Source organism: Lissotriton helveticus, chromosome 8 (genome assembly GCF_964261635.1).
Source record: "Lissotriton helveticus chromosome 8, aLisHel1.1, whole genome shotgun sequence".
Classification (NCBI taxonomy): Eukaryota; Metazoa; Chordata; class Amphibia; order Caudata; family Salamandridae; genus Lissotriton; species Lissotriton helveticus.
Window position 1 is genome coordinate 792,190,862 of NC_136069.1, and position 19,046 is coordinate 792,209,907.

At 49.0% G+C, this 19,046-nt stretch overlaps 1 protein-coding gene across 1 annotated transcript in view; it reads right to left on the reverse strand.

Annotated features, from left to right (window-relative positions):
* Positions 1-19,046, reverse strand: part of GYG2 (glycogenin 2) — a 251,993-nt gene that overhangs the window by 109,360 nt on the left and 123,587 nt on the right. Inside the window, exon 4 of the mRNA XM_078657607.1 lies at positions 14,496-14,500. Coding sequence (XP_078513733.1) covers positions 14,496-14,500 — 5 coding nt within the window. The remainder of the gene's footprint in view (positions 1-14,495; positions 14,501-19,046) is intronic.

Below are 19,046 nucleotides of genomic sequence, written 5' to 3' on the forward strand. Positions count from 1 at the left end.
GCGCCGGAAACGGAAAGCGCCACATCCTACCCATTACCAGATGCACTACAGGTACCTGTTACCATAGGTCCTATAATATCGATATATGACCAAGAGAGAGCAAAAGGGGAAGAACGGAAACGGAAAGACAGAGAAAGAGCAGAGCAGGCAAGGAGGAACGATACCACTAATTCCCCAAGTCAGATGCCGATACCCAGAGAGTGGAGCACCCCGATGCACACAGCAGGGGACCCAGGAGGAGATCCTGGGGGCCCTAGATGGCCAATGGATCTGAGGGGATCTGGACGAAAATCCTTTCAAGAGCTAAATGAGTACATGAAGCAGTGGGATGAGGCAGTGAAGGCTCAAAAGTGCATCAATGCTGCAGAAGCAGAAAGGGAAAGTCAGGACAGCAGAGCACGGACTCACTGCGGGGCTGGGGAGAGTAGCCCGGAGTGGGACTGTAGAGGGAGTAGGGGAGTCACCCATTGGGCCCGGAATGGAGGTAGAACAGACCTGGAAAACGGGGGCCCAGGGAGTGGAGGGGTGGCGTGCCCAATACTCAGTGAAGGGGAGAGGAGAGCGCAAGAGTACAGGAACAGCTTTAAGTGTCCACACTGTGTGCCTGGCACCAGAGAACAGAATGGGAGTTGTGAGAGGTCGCACCATAGTCCCTGTGATAACAGAAATGAGCGCAGCCCAGGGAATATGGGGAACCAGGAAGGATCGTATCGGATACTGAGCGATACGAGGCAAAGGGAGTGTAGCGACCAGAGGGAAAATAACAGAGAGATGTGCGGTGAGAGGAGAGAAGAAGACGAGGGTGGGCAGAGAGAGAGTAGGGATAAAAGGCCCGTGTTCCATCACCTTCCAAGATCGGATGGCCGAGCATGGGACCTGGAGAGATGGGAGCAAGGGAGGCCACCCATTAATTCTCCTGAGCCCAAACGCAGAGCTCGAAGTTGGGATGGTAGGGAGACCAGTGAGCCCCCTTCGAAAGACATATTGCGAGCTGAGATAAAAGCCAAGAGACTTGATGTCTCCAGCTTAAGGTCAGATCTGGATGACATGGTAGATGGTACCCTGCCTTTAGAAAGAATGGAAATGTATGAACAGGATGAAATACTGTATATGGCAAAGGACATCACACGAAAGGCGAGAGCAGTCCATGAGAAGTTAGTCGAACTAGCAGGCAAATATATGGTGGACTTGTCAAGAACCAAAGCATTACAGGGTAACCACAGGCTACATTACTCAGATCGAGATCTAGATGAGAGGAGAACGATTGGGCTGAAAACACACATAAGGGAACTGATTACTGGAATAAGGACATGGAGGGCACTAGATAAATGGGAAGAGAGGTGGTCCAAGAAAGGGACCGGCAGAAGAAGCATGATTGGTATAACACCAGGACAGCAGGGAATAGAAGCTTACCCTTTGCGTGAAGTTGCCAATGGGAGCTATGTACATGTCCCTTGGAGTAGGGGAGATTTAGCTGCTTTTACCACATCTTTCCCCAAGTTACGAGAGAGCCCCGTGGAGTGGTACAAGCAAGTCGAGAGGTTTGTAAAGATCTCAAAAGTCCTATGGATAGATCTGAACACGCTGTTTGACATTGTAGTACCAGGAGATCTGTGGACAGCATGCAAGGTTAGCGCTGAGTGGCCCACAACGGAGCCAGAGAGAGATGCTAGGACTAATGGGCCGTCCGAGATCGTGATGGCAAAATTCGAGAGAGTGATGACTTGGCTGAAAGAGAAGGTGCCAATGCAAGACATAGATTGGGTCAGAATAGACAGAACGAGACAGGAACCCAAAGAGACAGTCCATGAATATTACGAGAGATTGCTGAAGGCGTTTAAACAGTATAGCGGCTTGGATGTAATGGATCCAAAGGACATAGGGCAATTCGTGTCCAAGTTCGTCCTGGGACTGAGACCGGATATTAGTTTAATGATTCAGCAACACTCGATTTGTTGGCAAAGTAGACCCCTAGATGAAATACTGAGATATGCCAGGTACTGCTGTGATGAGGTAGACTCCAAGGCTAAGAAACTAAAAGAGAAGCTGATGGTGGTACAATTGCAGACAGCAGGAAAGGGGGGACCGCAACAACAGCAGCAAGGGACAGGTACAGGAGGTAAGAAGCAGTACAGTCAGAACAAGGGTAATGAGGAGAGTACTACCTTCAGACCCAGAGTAGACATAGCTACCTTGAAGAAAACGACTAGGTGCCACCAGTGCAACGAGTTGGGGCATTGGAAACGCGAGTGCCCTTACAATGTAGAGATCGGAGAGCAAGAGATAGAGGAGGAAGAGGTCCAGAGCGCACCTATGAGAGGGGCGACGCCATACCAAGGAAAGGTGCTCAAAGGGGGGGGGGCTCCTCCCCGAGCCCAGTTCCCGCAACCTCCTCGAGTAGGGAGTATGGGTAAGACCTATAGACAAATGCCCCTGTTTGTAGAAGGTGAAGAATGCTATTATGTGGACCCATTAACCGGACAGAGAGTGGAAAGAGAAGACTGCACCCTTGGGGCAGCCTTAGAGGTAGATCAGAGGGGACCCTATGTTGAAGCAGAAGTAGCAGGGTGCCCTACGACATTTCTGGTGGACACAGGAGCCACTAGATCCACGATCAGATCAGCTGCAGTTCCAGACCTGCCCATGTCTGGAGAGACCATACAGGTGGTAGGGGTCGCAAACAGGAGAATAACCAGCCAATTGACAGAACCGGTACAGGTGAAAATAGGGAAGTACAGCGATGAGCACCAATTTGTGGTTTGCGATTCAAGCCCTGTGTGTCTGCTAGGAAGAGACCTGTTGTGCAAATTGAATTGTACTATATATTGTACACCTCAGGGAGTGGAGGTATTGACTAATGATGATGATGCAGATTTCAAAGTTGCAAACTCAAGAATATGTGTGGAGCTGTACCCTACTTTGACAGTAGACGAGCTTCCCTGGGATTTGAGAGAGACAGTGGCATCAGAGGTATGGGATTTCACTGGGGAAGAGATTGGATTGGTCAAAGGGGTGGACCCAGTGAAAATTGTAGTGAAACCGCATGCTGAGTTCCCAAGAACACCCCAGTATAAATTGACTCCAGAAACGATTGCAGGCATAAAACCCGTGATCGAGTCCATGATTAAACAGGGAATACTGAAAGAAATCGTGGGTAGTCCATGTAACTCCCCGATTATGGGTCTGCAGAAACCAAATGGGAAATTTCGGATAGTGCAGGACCTTCGAAAGATTAATAACATAGTCGTTTCATGTTGTCCAGTGGTACCGAATCCATCAGTGATACTGTTTCAAATTCCATTCCAAGCTGAGTGGTTCACTGTGATAGATCTTTGTCAGGCTTTCTTTTCGATCCCTTTGGACGAAGAAAGCCATTTTCTTTTCGCATTTAAGCTGGAAAATCGCGTCCTAACATGGTGTCGTATCCCTCAGGGGTATACAGAGAGCCCATCGATCTTTAACCAGCTTTTGAAGAAAAATCTTGAAAGTCTAGTGCTGCCCCAGAAGTCAGTTCTGGTCCAGTACATAGACGACCTCCTTGTGGCGTCAGACACAGAAGAAGCTTGCAGGGAAGACTCCATTGCTTTGTTAAATCACCTAGCTGCCAATGGGCATAAGGTATCCCCGGGAAAATTGCAGTACTGCCTGACAGAAGTACAGTACTTGGGACACAGAATTGAGAAAGGCAAACGAAAAGTGTCACCAGATAGGATAGAGGCGATCATGAAAATGAATGCGCCTCAGACCCAGAGAGAGGTCAGGATGTTCCTAGGGATGGTGGGTTATTGCCGACAGTGGATCGTGAATTTTTCACTGAAAGCAAAACCTTTGCAAAAACTGACGCACAAGGAGGTGAGTGATCCGGTACCATGGGACAAAGACTGTTTGATGGCATTCTTACAGCTGAGAGAGGACCTGTGTCGTGCTCCGGCATTGGGAATGCCTGATTACAATAAACAATTCTTTCTTTACTGTTGTGAGAGAGAAGGTTGTGCGTTGTCTGTGTTGGTCCAAATCCATGGGAATGCCCGTAGACCAGTTGCTTATTTCTCAGCTACTTTAGACCCAGTAGCCGCAGCGTTGCCCGGATGTCTCAAATCCGTTGCTGCAACGGGTGTCAGCATTGAGAGATGTGAAAATATCGTCATGGGGCACCCGTTAGAGGTGTGCGTGCCACATTCTGTTGAACTGTTAATGACCAGGACCAAAACACAGCATCTGACCAATAGCAGGCTCACGCGCTATGAGCAGGTTATTCTTGCTGCAGAGAACGTGACCCTCAAGAGATGCTCTGTTTTGAACCCTGCTACCTTAATGCCACTTCCAAATGATATTGATGATGATGATGAATATACAGACCATGACTGTCTCGATGTGACTGAACTATGCACCAAACCCAGACCCGACATCGTAGATGAGCCACTGACCGACCCAGACGAAGTTTTCTTTGTCGATGGCTCATGTGTAAGAGACGAAGTTGGGCAGTTGAGAGCAGCTTATGCTGTTTGTACAATTGAAGGAGTTGTGGAAGCAGGGTGCCTGGAAGGAGTACACTCCGCTCAGGTAGCCGAGATTATTGCCCTAACACGTGCTTGCTTAGCAGGCAATCAAATTCGAGTCACCATCTACACCGACAGCCAATACGGGTTTGGGGTAGTTCATGATTACGGGCAGTTATGGTCTCAAAGAGGGTTCATGACTTCTTCAGGCTCTCCCATTCGCAATGGAGAGTTTGTGCGCTTGTTGTTAGAAGCATTGCAATGTCCAGCAAGTATCGCAGTTGTAAAGTGCATCGCACATACCAAAAATGAGGACTTTGTTTCGAAAGGCAATAGAGATGCTGATGAAGTTGCGCGGTATTGCGCAGAACAAGGTTACTCTTTCACAGAGGTGGACGTGGGTGGAATAAATGTGAGAACTGAATTAGCCATGATACTGGAAACTGTTGATACTTGGGATGAATTGTCAACCATGCAAGAAAATGCTCCTGATTCAGAAAAGGAAACATGGGTAAAGGCAGGATGTGTAATGGGTGAGACTCATTTTTGGGTCTCAGCAGACGGCAGAGCAGTGTTGCCCAATGAGATGGTGAGTCCAATGGCTAGACTCATACATGGTCCCGTACACTTAGGGAGAGATGCTATGCTGAGAGTGTTTAGACAGACTTGGTACAATCCTAAGTTTAGAATAGCAGCAGAAGCAGTGTGCCAGCGTTGTGTGACCTGCCAGCAGCTGAATGTAGGGAAAAGAACACCAGTTGCACTAAGTCACATAGGAAGGTCTGGAGGTCCATTCAACAGAATGCAGATAGATTTCATTGAAATGCCAAGATGCAACCGCCTTCGCTATGTCCTGGTGGTTGTTTGTGTGTTCTCCAGATGGGTTGAGGCATACCCTACACGTAGGTGCGACACCCTCACAGTGGCTAAGTTACTGCTTAGAGAACTTATCCCTCGGTTCGGGGTGCCGGCCTTTTTGGAATCAGATAGGGGAACACATTTTAACAGCGAGCTTGTGAAGATGATTTGTGTTGCACTGAATATAGACCAAAAGCTCCATTGCAGTTACCGACCAGAAGCCTCAGGAATTGTGGAACAAATTAATGGCACGATCAAGTCCAGAATAGCGAAAGTTTGCTCCTCAACGACCCTGAGTTGGCCTGATGCCCTGCCATTAGTACTCATGAGCCTTCGTAGTACCCCAGACAGAAGAACAGGGTTGTCACCACATGAGGTGTTAATGGGGAGAGCAATGAGACTGCCATCTATTCCAGCTACTGCACTGTTAAATATCACAGATGATATGATCCTGGACTATTGTAAGGGGCTGTCTGACGCCATGCGTTCTGTGTCCCTTCAGGTGCAGGCTGCAGAGGTTCCAGCGTGCCAGGGCCCTTGCCATGACCTGTATCCGGGGGACTGGGTCCTGGTGAAGAAACATGTGAGAAGAAGCTGCTTGGATATTCGTTGGCGTGGGCCCTACCAGGTCATCCTGATCACAAGTACAGCTGTAAAGGTGGGAGGCCTGCCCAACTGGATACACGCGTCGCATACGAAAAGGGTTCCAGCACCTCTGGAAACAGCTCCTCTCTCGAATGGACGTCCAGCTGAGGACCAAGAAGCCATAGAGGGGGCTAGCCAAGCTGTAGAGGTGCCAGTGGAAGCAGGGAACGAGTCTGACCAAGCTGAGGACGGTCAGTACAACAGCGAAACAGAAGACGCTACAGAAGGAGAAGACAGCTGGGAGTACGAGTCTGACCCTGACAGGTCTGAAAGAGAGCGAGAACAGACCAGAAGGAGAAGGAGTAGAAGGGCACGTGGAGAAGCAAATTGGCCGCAAAGAAGAAGTTCTAGCCTGAGGTCAGCTCCAGAAGCAACCCTTCCTCCGATATCAGAAGACTCAGACCCAGAAGAAGGTGCTCAGGGCGCTGAGGCACCGAACCGAAGGAGGTCAAGAAGAGTGCGTGTGCCTAACAGAAGATACTCCACACCTGAGTGGACATATCTGGCGACAAATGTCTGTGAAACCGGAGACAGGGAGGATCCGAGCGGTGGTGGTGTCCAGTTCTGAGCCCATTATCACCGTGGAAATACAACTGTTGGTACCCGGTGTCGAACAAGAAGGGTCACTAACATTCGTGCTCCCCAGACCTCCCCGCCTCAGCAAGTTAAAACACATGTTTCTTACAGAATTGAAATTCCCCGACTTTGGTACCACGATAACAGCACATGAAGAGCATACTCTTCGCATGGAAATATTGAACTATGCTATTGAAGCTGCAACCACAAATCTAATAGTCGATTGTTAAAGGACTTTGTAAATAAAGCAAGCAGAAGAAAAGAAGATTACCTAGCGCCCAGGAAGCAGAGAATTTTAGGGAACCCCTTGAGTGGATGGAGAAGGGCTAGGGTTGTCTTTTTGAACTGTGAAAGGACTTTTTGCGAAAAAGGCTGTCAGCCTCCAGCTGTGTGGATTCTAAAGACAAAAAAAGGATTGAAAGAGACTGTAAAGGAACGAGAGGAAAAGAACTTTTTTTGCAAAGAGAGAGGGAAAAGCTAGATTGTCTGACGAAATGGAGGCCGGCACCCCGAACCGCAGAGCTAAATGTATAATAGGTACACTAATAGTAGGAGTGATAATATTAATAGCTTTAGTGGTAACAATTTCTTATGTAAAGGGACATGAGGAAGAGGTAAAGGTAACTGATGCGAATTCTGTAGTAACACTTACACCCACTGTTGCAGGTGAGAAAAGGGAAAACACTCAAGAGAAAGCGTTATTGGCTGCAGAAGCCCGCAGGTTACATGTAGACGAGTCCCAAGGAGACTTTAGGTCAAATGCTTATGCTAAACTTTTGTATGAATACGTGGATGCCATGGAGGTTAAGGATTGCTACGTCTGCATGCAGTTGCCTGCGTCTGTAGATGAAGGAATTCGATATCATCACCTCCCTCTGACATATGGCATTACATGTAGCTTATTGCTTAGTATATTTTATGAGAGAGATAGTTTTGAATACTATTTCTCCAATTATGATTCTGTGTTGCCAGAAGTCCCGAATTATAAGCAGATGAATAAATGGGATTACTGGAAGAGTGAAGACAGATTGGCCAAGTTCTTCATTCCTTGGATTACCTTAGATACTTCACATGCCCGTAGAAATAATCTGACATGCAAGGTGTCAGAAGTCGAGAAAAAGTTCATAGGGCAGGTGGATGATCGTTACAGGAGACAAAAGATTTTGAAAAAATCAGGACAAGGGAAATTAGATTGGACCGAGGAAGAGAAGTCACACAAGAGAAAGGGTAGTAGTGGTCCAATAGCTTTAGATAAAGCGCAGAGAGGAAAGTTATGTCTTCACCGAGCCAAAACGTATTATGAAAATGTATACGTGGGTGAAGTTGACTGTGAACATGCTTTTAATTTAGAGTACTACACTAAGGATTTCCTGAAGGGAATGCAAGTGATTCCAAATGTGTATTTTGTATGTGGAAGAAATGCTTACGTGAGACTACCTGACAACTGGTATGGATCATGTTACTTGGCAATTGTCTTCCCCAAAATATATCATGCACAAGACTTATTGATCATTGAGGGCCAGACATCATCGAGGGGAAGGAGAGATTTAGGCGATGCAGAAATGGTTGGAGATGTCTTTGGAGCTATGTTCCCTCTTTTGGGAATAATCCTTAATGATGTTAAAATTAGACGACTGGCAACAGTTGTCGACAGGTTGTCTGCCAGCACTGCTCAGTCCTTAATGCTGGTAGAAGGAGAGATGCAATCGATAAGGGCTATGGTTCTTCAAAATCGGCTTGCATTAGATGTCTTATTAGCAAAGGAGGGCGGAGTCTGTAAGGCTTTGAAGGTTCAGGAATGTTGCACTTACATTCCAGACCTTTCAAAACCCCTTGAGAAAGTTATTAAGAACATAACTAATATACACAAAGAGATCGAAGACTTGAGTAGAGAAAATGTCTGGGAAAAGGTGGGCCACGGAATGAGTGCAGTTGGAGGGTGGTTTTCCACCTTAGGAAAAAGCTTTATATGGTATATCCTAAAGCCTATCATCATAATATTGATCTGTGGGATAATATTGTGGGGATTGGTGAGGGTATTCAAATGGTACAGAGCAAGAAGGTCAGAAAGGGCCCAAAGAGAACAGTTGCAGAGATTGGCTGCCATACAAGATAATCAGTACAGGAGCCTGAGAGCTCTGGAAGCGCAGAGAATGCCAGCAATAACTGCAGTTTAAATGTTAGTGATGACCCCGAGAGGTCATCAAAGGGGGGAACTGAGAGAGCGCAAACTGATATAAATATATGAGTACATCACACTTACCTATAGAGAGCATAATTCATGAAGAGAAATGCCATGAGTGCTAATAGTATATGAAATTATATTCTAAATGTATAGCTAATATAGAGATTTAAGTAGAAGTGGAACTAATACAGAAATGTGTGACATTATATGATTTTATTAGACGTGATTATTTTGAATCTATGTCGTGTAGCTGTTAACATAAGATGGTCTGTGGTAAAACGCAGAACGTGGTAGGCCTCAGGGCCAGAGCTGGAGCTAAAAGGGAAGGTGTTTCTTTTCACGACACAGATTGTTTAACGTTTTTGGTCATTGCATTAATGGGCCATGATTTAGAGTAATGTTTTCTAAATAATAGAATAAGAGTTTTAACATGCTTTAATTAAATGAAGAAATTGAATGCTATAATCATAATGTGAAATATTGTAGGCCTGAAATGTTTTAGCATTGATTTACACGTACATGTCTGGGCTGAGAAATGTTGCAAGCCTTTTTAGAAGTCTATGAGAGTTGGGTTCTTGGCGGCAGATATCTGTCTGCAACAGGAAAGGGGGGATCCAATTATAAGTGAATGAATAGAGGTCTGTTCAGTAGACGGCCCAGACATGGAGGAGGGTTCTGGAATGTTTAAGGGGTATCAGCGGGCCGGAGAAGAGACTGAGAAGCAAGGTCAACTCTAACGTCTGAGGCCCAATACAAAGCATCATGGAAAAAGCCTGAAGTTGCACCATGTGAGAGGCGTTTCGCAAGGGGCGTCTCAAATGTTGTTGACTTTTTGTATTAGGGACAGCACCCCTGGGTGGAGTTAGAGCAGAGACCTGAGGACCCTTTAGAGAGCGGATGGGTAGGCAGTGAGGGGTCATGACTGGAGAACTTTAGGTTTTCACCAAGAGACTTAGAGTGGGTGACTTCCCTTGGGGGTCATTCATTGCTGACACCTTTGTTAGGTTGGGATTTGGTTAAGTAGGGATACCATCTAGAACAGGGTAGGGACGCCTAACCTGTGTTTGTTTTCCTCCAACCTAAATGAAGGAGAGATATGCGTCTATGCTGATAGCTTTGCTATTTTTAGAACTTGTGTTAGTGATTTCTGTTGCTCGTCTGAGGGCTTTTCGAGAGCACATGTATGTAATTGGACCTGTGTATCTCGTGAATCTCATTCTGAGATGCTTGTATTTGCAGCTCATTATATCTTTACAATAAACTTTTGAAACCTAGAAGTTGTCCGTGATCTTTGAGAGTAGAGTCCTTTCTTGGGTGAACTAATTTGCAGATAGGTGTACTGTTTCCTTCCAAGACAGGCAATAAAGGTTCAGTCGACCAGATCGAGGTTTGGATCAATAGATATAAGGTATCGATCAAAATCTCGCCCTTTCAGAACCGTCCTACAAAATGTGAAAAGGCAGCCTGTTAGAAATGGAATGCAAAACACAATGGTTTGGAACAAAGTAAGGATAAGTCATTTGTGAGAGCCTGGTACAATGTTTAGGGTATGTCAACATCATCAACTCTGCAATTTATTGTCATAGCTGGGGTCATTGACCAATCGAATGGTAAAATCCAGTCATGGATTCAGATTGACTAAATAGAAATGCGAAATAATCTCAACAAAAATTCATTTTTATGTAAAATGTGCTCATAAATATTCATTGTGGTTATTCAGTACACCTGGGTGGAGTTTTTCAATATGGTAAAGCTGCATCTCACTCTAGCTGTGATGCAGAATTATTTCTACAGATGGGGGGTTCGCTAATATTTAATATATAAGTGCTGGTGAAGCACAGAATTACAAGCAGCGACATAGCTTGGTCAGTAAGATTGGGCGAGGGGGGTGAGCTTCAGATTTTCTGTCAATGAGGCTGGCATATAATATTTAAATACATTATAGGACAGGCAGGGTGAATGAGAGGGGCCTACGGGGCAATGTAAAGGGAGAGGAATGCGGATTGGTAGGAGTACTAAGGGAGAAAACAATATTTTGTTAAATATTCAAGATTTTGAGGACTTTCAAAATAGGATTGAGAGAGTGTGTGTGCATTTTTCCCTGTGTGCATGTAAAGATCCCTGGAGAAACCCGACAGACACCTCACCATACCCAACTGAAAGCACCGATCCCCAACTATTTATCAGAAAGTGCATTTATTAGGGGGGTGTAACACCCCACACACCCCCCTGAAGCTACGAATCTGATTATAACGCTACCTGCAAATATGTTAAGGCGTGCCGGTGATATCATAAACGAAGCTGAGGAGGTTTTTAAAGTCACCAGAAGTCTAGATTGCAATATATTGCTTTGGAATTGACTAAACACACATGACGTTCTTCGGTTTGTATAACATGAAAAGGGCAGGTTTCTCTTGCAAACAGGAACACGTTTCAATTTGGCTATTGACATGTTTAGCTCTCTGGTAACGCAAATGCCCACAACACACAAAGTCCAGATACAGGGGAAAATGCATCAGCCCCCTTCCGCAATCACTTGTTTGAAGAGACATTCACGTTTTGCCACAGCCTTTCGGTATTGGCAGCGCCATTTATGGTGCATGGTTTGCTTCTGCATCAGGTATTTCGTTGGCAGAGTACTGAATGAGTCAACATAGCATAGACACACCCCTTTTTCTAAAGTGGCATGTCCATGCTCTCAAAACGGATGGCATACTGATCTTATTGTCTTGGTCTTGCAGTAACTTGAGATGTGGATGGGTCTTAGCTAGGGCCGGACTGGGAACCACAACCTGCCCCGGCAAATTGCTCGGCCGCCCACACTCGGGGGGGGGGGGGGGTTTGGACGGGCCGCCGAGCACTTTGCCGGGCCGGTTTTCAGCCGATTTTGGTACAGGGCCGTTTTCACCTATGCTGCAAAAGCGGCTCTGTAACAAATACGGCCCCCAGGGGCCCAAAACCGCCCCCACCTGTGCGGCGCACCGGGGGATTGCCCGGTGCCCTCTATGGCCAGTCCGGCCCTGGTCTTAGCGGCTAGAGCGGCGGACTTTGAAGCTGAGGAACCAGGTTCGAGTCTGGCGGGAGGCTTAAGCATCCTGTGATTCGGGGCAAATCATTTCATCTCTCCGTGCCTAACAATGAGTGTGTCCGTCTTGAAAGCAACTGGTGCTCGTGTAAAGCACTTTGATACCTTTGGGTCAAGTTTGCACTATATAAAACTGCAAAAAAAAAAAAAACTTGTCTGCAGCAACTGCTCACCTGTGCTTGCAGAGTGGGAGAAGACAGGTTCCAGTGCCAGAACTGCAACAATCACTCACAATAAAGGTGCAGGAAATTGAGTTTTACTGCACACAGAATGACAGGGCTCTTAGTCGCTATTCTCTCCCGCTTTCATTGGAACGGTTTAATAGAACACTAAACATTCCATGAGGACACTAGCTGGATCTAACTGTGTATGCATAGATCTGAAGAAGGCCCTGCTACTGTCAGCATTGATGTACCAGTCCCGTGACTGAGCCTATAGTCAGGCTAGGTCACAGTGCAGTGGTGCTACAAGGGGCTGACTTGGCTAAGCACTCAGTTGGGCGGTGACTGACCAGCTGAAGCTCTGAACCTTCTTGCATAGCTCCGGCAGGCACTGCACTACATACCATCTCTCTGGAGTAACTCTGGCTGGGCTAGCAAAGGCTGCCAGCATTGCATCTGAAAAGATGAAACAAGTGTGCTGCAATGTGCATAGAGTGAATGGCCCAAACTAAAGTCCATAATACCGATGGATTGGGATGCGGGCAGGGTAATTAGCAGTGGCTGACATTAATTCTAGCATTCCACTTTTTTTGTATACTTTAGTGTATTGCCCTAAGTGGGATGGGGATGCCCAGAAGTGGGCCCCATGAACTGTGTGTCACTGGAACCAAGCTGTACCCGGCTGATGAGCCCATAACTAGGGCAAAGCCGGCCCTGGGTTGCTTGTGTTCCGCTTCAGAGAGGACCTGGCATGGCAGTCTGGACTTGGACTGTTCTAATTTGGAGCAGGGTCAAGACTGATTTGCTTTTAGCTGGGTCCAAGGTGATATGGGGTGCATAACAATGATGGATTGAGATGTGGCCACAAGAATTGACAAGTGGCTGAGATTATATACTTGAGTTTGTTGCCCAACTAAAATGCTGCTTTGTGTGATCAGTTGCACTGGACACAGAGCCTGCTGGAGACTCTTACAATGTCTCATCATGCAGTAAGTATTTGGGCCCACAAGGGGGGGCAGCACAGACCACAGACCAGCTTGTTGGTGTGAAAAAGGCCGCTTTATTGGAACCAGGTGCACCTTACAAATAACTTCCCTTGGCCTGCGCCGTACAAAACTAAACCTGGATACCAGACGTTTATGTCCTATCTTGCTCCTATGGGAAGATATGCAGGTAACCACTGTAGCCAGTATTCCCCATGACAGCCTATGGGGAAGATAGCCTTACAATAGTGAAAAACAAAAAATGGCTGTAATTCACTACCAGAGCATGTCACCTGCACTAGTACATGCTCTACCTTTCACATACACTGCACCCTGCCCAAGGGGGTACATTGGGCCTTTTAATAGGGGTGACCAATGTGTACAGAAAGCGAAGGGTTAGGCCTGGTCAGTGGGGACACTGACCAGGAGGACATGGCAGTTCACAGACTGCACACAGGCTCTGCGGTGGCAGGCCTGAGACGCCACTTTAGGGCTACTCATGTGGGTGGCACAATCAGTGCTGCAGGCCCACTAGTAGCATTTGCATCACCTGCCCTGGCACACTCAGTGCACTTTACTAGGGACTTCCTGGTGATACAAATATGCCAATCATGGATAACCAATTACAGTAACAATTTACACAGAGAGCATATGCACATTAGCACTGATCAGCAGTGGTAAAGTGCCCAGAGGCCTATTGCCAACAACCACAGGTCAGGAAAAACAAGGGAGGAAGAAGCAAAAAGTTTGGGGATAACCCTGCAAAAAGGGCCATTTCCAACAGACGCGCTCCCAATTCTCCCGCTGACGGCGCGTAACCCCACCACAACTTCCCCATGAAAGCGACGGCCGACAACTTGCTGGCAATCATCGCTTTCGACATCCCCTTGTCCATCATCTGCAGCATAACCTGCACTACTTGTTCGCTTCGCAGCCCGCGATCGTCCTTCCGCACTGACCCACCTTCCAAAAATTCCCGCCATGCCTGCTCGTACGCTCTCCAGGTAGAAACGACCACCGACGCTCTTACCAGTTGTACAACCCGGTCTCTCCTACTGACCACAGCCCCAACGGCACTGGCGTTTTAAGTTCGTCCCCCTCCGTGGCTAGCCCATGGAACCTCTGCCACTGTGAACGAGACAAAGCATCCGCAATATCATTGTCCACCCCTGGCACATGTCGGGCTTGAAACAAAATGTCATGTTCCAAACATCGCAGTACAAACACCCTCTTCAACTTGAGCACCTGTGGGTCCCTGGCCGACTGCCTATTGACGACCTGCACCACCGACATGTTGTCCACTTTGAAGATCACCCGTTTGAGCGCTAGCTCTTGCACCCACACAGTCACCGCCACCACCAGCGGGAAAAGTTCCAAGAAAGCAATGCTCCACCCCTTGCCCTGCCAATGCGGCGGCCATTCCTCTGCGCACCACTTCCCCCGCCAGTACACCCAAAACCGCCCACCCCCGCCGCATCCGATGAGATGGTCACGTCCCATTACCAGTCCTTGAGGGGCACCATGGGTACACCATAGAAGTGTTCCAAAAAGGTCCGCCACATGCGCAGGTCCTCCTTTGTCCCTGCCGACAATCGCAGGTGATGATGTAGCAGCGTTAGTCCGGACAGCGTCATACCCAACCGTCTGCAAAATGTATGACCTGCCCGCACGACGCAGCAAGCAAAGTTCAAATACCCCAGAAGAACCTGCACCTCCCGAACCGTCACCTTCTGTTTCCTCAACATGTTGTCCACCAATGACAGAATGTGCACCTTCTTGTCCTCTGGCAGGCGTGCTTCCATGGCCACGGAGTCGAGCTCTATTCCCAGAAATGACAGCACCGTGCTGGGACCCTGCATCTTCTCTGGTGCCAGGGGCACACCCAGGTAGCCCATGAGTTCTGTAAAACCGTCCAGCTGCTGCTGGCAGTCAGCCGAACGAGGCCGTCCCAACAAGACGAAGTCATCCAGGTAGTGCGTCACCATCTCATTGCCTGTGTGCCAGGAAAAAGCCCACTGCAAGAAGGTACTGAAACGCTCAAACAACGCGCACGAGATCGAACACCCCATGGGCAATGCTTTGTCTACAAATATGGCTCCTTCAAACTGGATCCCCAACAGCTGGTAATCATCCGGGTTTACAGGTAGCAACCGGAATGCCGACTTGATGTCGCATTTTGCCATGAGGGCGCCCGACCCCACCGATGCCACCAACCGTCGTGCCACATCCACGGAAGAGTAAGACACCGATGATAGCTCCGCCGTGATATAGTCGTTTACCGATGTCCCTTCTGGCCATGACAGATGCTGAATTAGGCGATATTGACCCGGCGTCTCCTTCTTCGGCACCAAGCCAATAGGAGAGATAATCAGATCCTGTATGGTGGCCTCCCGAAAGGGGACCGCCATCTGCCCTTCTCGCACCTCCTTGAACAACTTGTCCCGTACCACTGTCTTGTGCACATTGACCTATTGCAGATTCTCGGCCCACCTGGCAATTCTCGGACCCTCATACCCCAGCCGGAAACCCTCCCGAAACCCTTGGCGTAACACACTTGCGTCTTCGGTCCGTGGATAAGACACTAGAAGGGTCTCCAGCTGGTTATGTTTAACCGGCGTATATATCCCCAATAGCTGGTAATCATCCGGGTGTACAGGTAGCAACCGGAATGCCGACTTGATGTCGCATTTTGCCATGAGGGCTCCCGACCCCACCGATGCCACCAACCGTCGTGCCACATCCACGGAAGAGTAAGACACCGATGATAGCTCCGCCGTGAAATAGTCGTTTACCGATGTCCCTTCTGGCCACGACAGATGTTGAATTAGGCGATATTGACCCGGCGTCTCCTTCTTCGGCACCATGCCAAAAGGAGAGATAATCAGATCCTGTATGGGGGCCTCCCGAAAGGGGACCGCCATCTGCCCTTCTCGCACCTCCTTGAACAACTTGTCCCGTACCACTGTCTTGTGCACATTGACCTATTGCAGATTCTCGGCCCACCTGGCAATTCTCGGACTCTCATACCCCAGCCGGAAACCCTCCCGAATCCCTTGGCGTAACACACTTGCGTCTTCGGTCCGTGGATAAGACACTAGAAGGGTCTCCAGCTGGTTTTGTTTAACCGGCGTATGAGCCTTTCCCCAGTGCCCCCGGATCCCCCTTTCCTCCCCTGCCCCGGTCTGTGGCCCTGACGTCGCGGACTTCTGACTCTGAGTGCCGCCCCAACTCCCCAGCATTGCACCACCGGGTGTCGCCTCCCGCATTTGGAGCACTCATGTTGAAATCTACAGTACTGTCTGGCACATGCGCCTTTGTTGTAGACCCAACATGCTCCCACCATGGCACTAGCGGCACCCTCTCCCTGCCCCACCCCCCCAGGAGTAGGGCAGGCCAGAAATGGGCAAAGGCGCGATCAGTAGACCACTGGCTGTATAGATTGTTTTTCCAAACTTCGTTCCCCCCCATGGTCTGCTGATACTGGTCTGAGTCAAGTTCCCCCCACTTAGCCTCCGGGTCCGCCGCCAAGCGTGCTCGAAACTCCTCATCATAATGGAACCACGCATAACCCCCATAAGTGACCTGCACCCACTGGATCATGTCCATATATTTAAAAATCGCGACCAACCGGTCCAGGTACTTCTCACAGTACACGCTGGCGAATATCAAAAAACCCGCCAACCAATTTTCTATGTTCAGTGGAACTTTGCCCACTTAGCCAGCTCCTGTTCCTCCTCCTTCGACCCTTCCTTCACCATCAGCTCACGGTGCACGAGCTTCAAGATATCCACATAGTTCCCTTTCCAAATCTTCTCCTTGGTGGCCAGCGACAAGTGCGTCCCCAGGGGTTTTGTAATGCCCATATATGGTAGCTTGCGCACCGGTATAGCGTGACTTTCTTTCCCCCCTTACCCTCCTTGGTCCCCATCCGTCTTTGCGTCCCTGGACCCACCCCTGCTGGCGCCCGCCTCGTCTGGTCCCACCCCGTGTCCCGCATATACGTTCCTTTATTTAGGCGCACCCCTTCTTCCTCTCCTTTAGCATCTGTGCCGACCGACACCTTGTCCTGTTGGGCCCCGGCCGACCCGCTTCCTGCTCCGTAACAATCCTTACCTGGCGTCAAGGTCGGCTTCCCCACCGGATCCCACCGCCTAACCAGTGAAGCAGGGGGGCCGCCACTCTCTCCGTTCAGCACCTCTTTTGTGCCAGCAAAAAATTAGGAGCAGCATTACTCCGCTCCCCCATCCTGTCCTTCCCCCTGCCCCTCCCGAATTTCCCCCTCTCCCGTGCTGTCTTCATCATAGTCTAGCTGGGACATCTCCTCCTCCTCCCGGTCCAACGGTGCAACACCCCTCATGTCCTGCCATCGGCGGCCCTCCGCGGGTTCCAGCCTGCTCAATCCTGCCCTTTCCATACAAGTACGGAGCAGTTCCCTCAAATCCACACTCTCCCCCCTCCTTTCTGCATGATACTCTTCAGGGTCCCGATCGGTACTGACGGACCTCTGCGGCCATCTCGACCCTTCGGGGTGGGGCTGGTGGGGACTTACCACCCTGCTTCCCGTAGGACGCCATCATCCGGTCCCTCGTGGGAGCGCGACGGCCCGCATAAGGCAGAGCCGGCCCATCCCCTCGGTGGATTGGAGCCACATGCTGCTCTCCCGAGCACCTCACCACATGATCCTGTTGAAAGAAATAAGTGGAGTCCAACATGCCGTGTTTAAAATGCTCCCCCAACCCGACAGATCCACCCGCGTCCCACCGCGCTCCCCCCGCACCCCTCCCCAACCCCGACGAATGACCCCCTCAATGCAAAAGGGTAGCCCGCCATGCCCCCAATACCCCTCACGTTCCCCGCGAGCCCCACCCCCATACCTCAGCCGCCCCTCTCCTTCTCCCCATCGCTGCACACTAGGGACTCCAACTCCATTTGCACGGAAACGCCCTCTCCCCTCCCCCAAAAGCCCTGGGCCCCCTCCCCCAGGTGCACCCACTGCCTCCCCCCATCCCCCCAGCTGGCCCCCGGCCACCCCGGCCCTCCTGCCCCCCCGGCCTATTCACCGTAGTGTGCGCCAGCCCCGAGATCCGCAAACCAGAATCCACCCCCGCCCCCTTCAGCCAACCCCCTACCCTCACACCCCTCGCGCCACAATCCCGCTCCCTCCCGCCCAGCCCCATGGCTCTGCGGCCTGCTCGTCACCCCCAAAGTCCCAGCCCCCCCTCCTGTATTTATGGAACCTGCTGGCTGCCCCCCAGCCCAAAACCCCCCGGGAGGAGCAGGCCTCCCGCTGGTCGGCAGCCCCTCCCAAAGCCCTATTCTGAGTAATGTGCTAAATATAAACACTAACTTACGAATAATGTGTGATAATACAAATCTTACGTTGTAGTAAGAATTATTGATTGATGGGGCACATCTCAACATGTCTCAGGTGGAAATTATTGACATATTGTGGGCATTCTAGGCTTGATGGGAGCATCATCTGCCTAATGCTTGCACTAGAATAATGGTGGTAAGTCTCCATGCATTGTAGGCATAACTGGCAAGATGGTGCCATCCCCTGGTGTACAGTTGCATTAGCATAACAGTGGTAATCATTTAAATATCACATTCGTTCTTAGTCCAACATGTAAAACTTAAATTTGCAAAATATTAAGTTTTTCTTTGCATTTTCATAATATTATAACCACTGCTAGCACAATATGTTTTTGCTTGGTAATGGTGATTCTATCTTCAGATCACATTATGAAGATCAAGATTGCACTTGATGGCACTTTCAGAGAAGATTCCCAAAATAAAGACTTACAGCACAGGCAGAAAAATTGTCAATTTACTCTCTGTGAGATCACTTGCTGTGGGCATCTAGTAGCCTGGCTCTGGGATTCTGAAACTCATGCAAGCAAAGGTTAAGGGCATTTTTAGCCTGTCAGTTACCTATGACCAAATGAAAAGTGCAAGCATTTCTAGGAAATAACAGGTATAAGAGGATGTTTGTAGCACAAGAGTGTAACCCACCAATATCGTGGTTAACTCTGATTATCAGGCCAATGGGGAGAA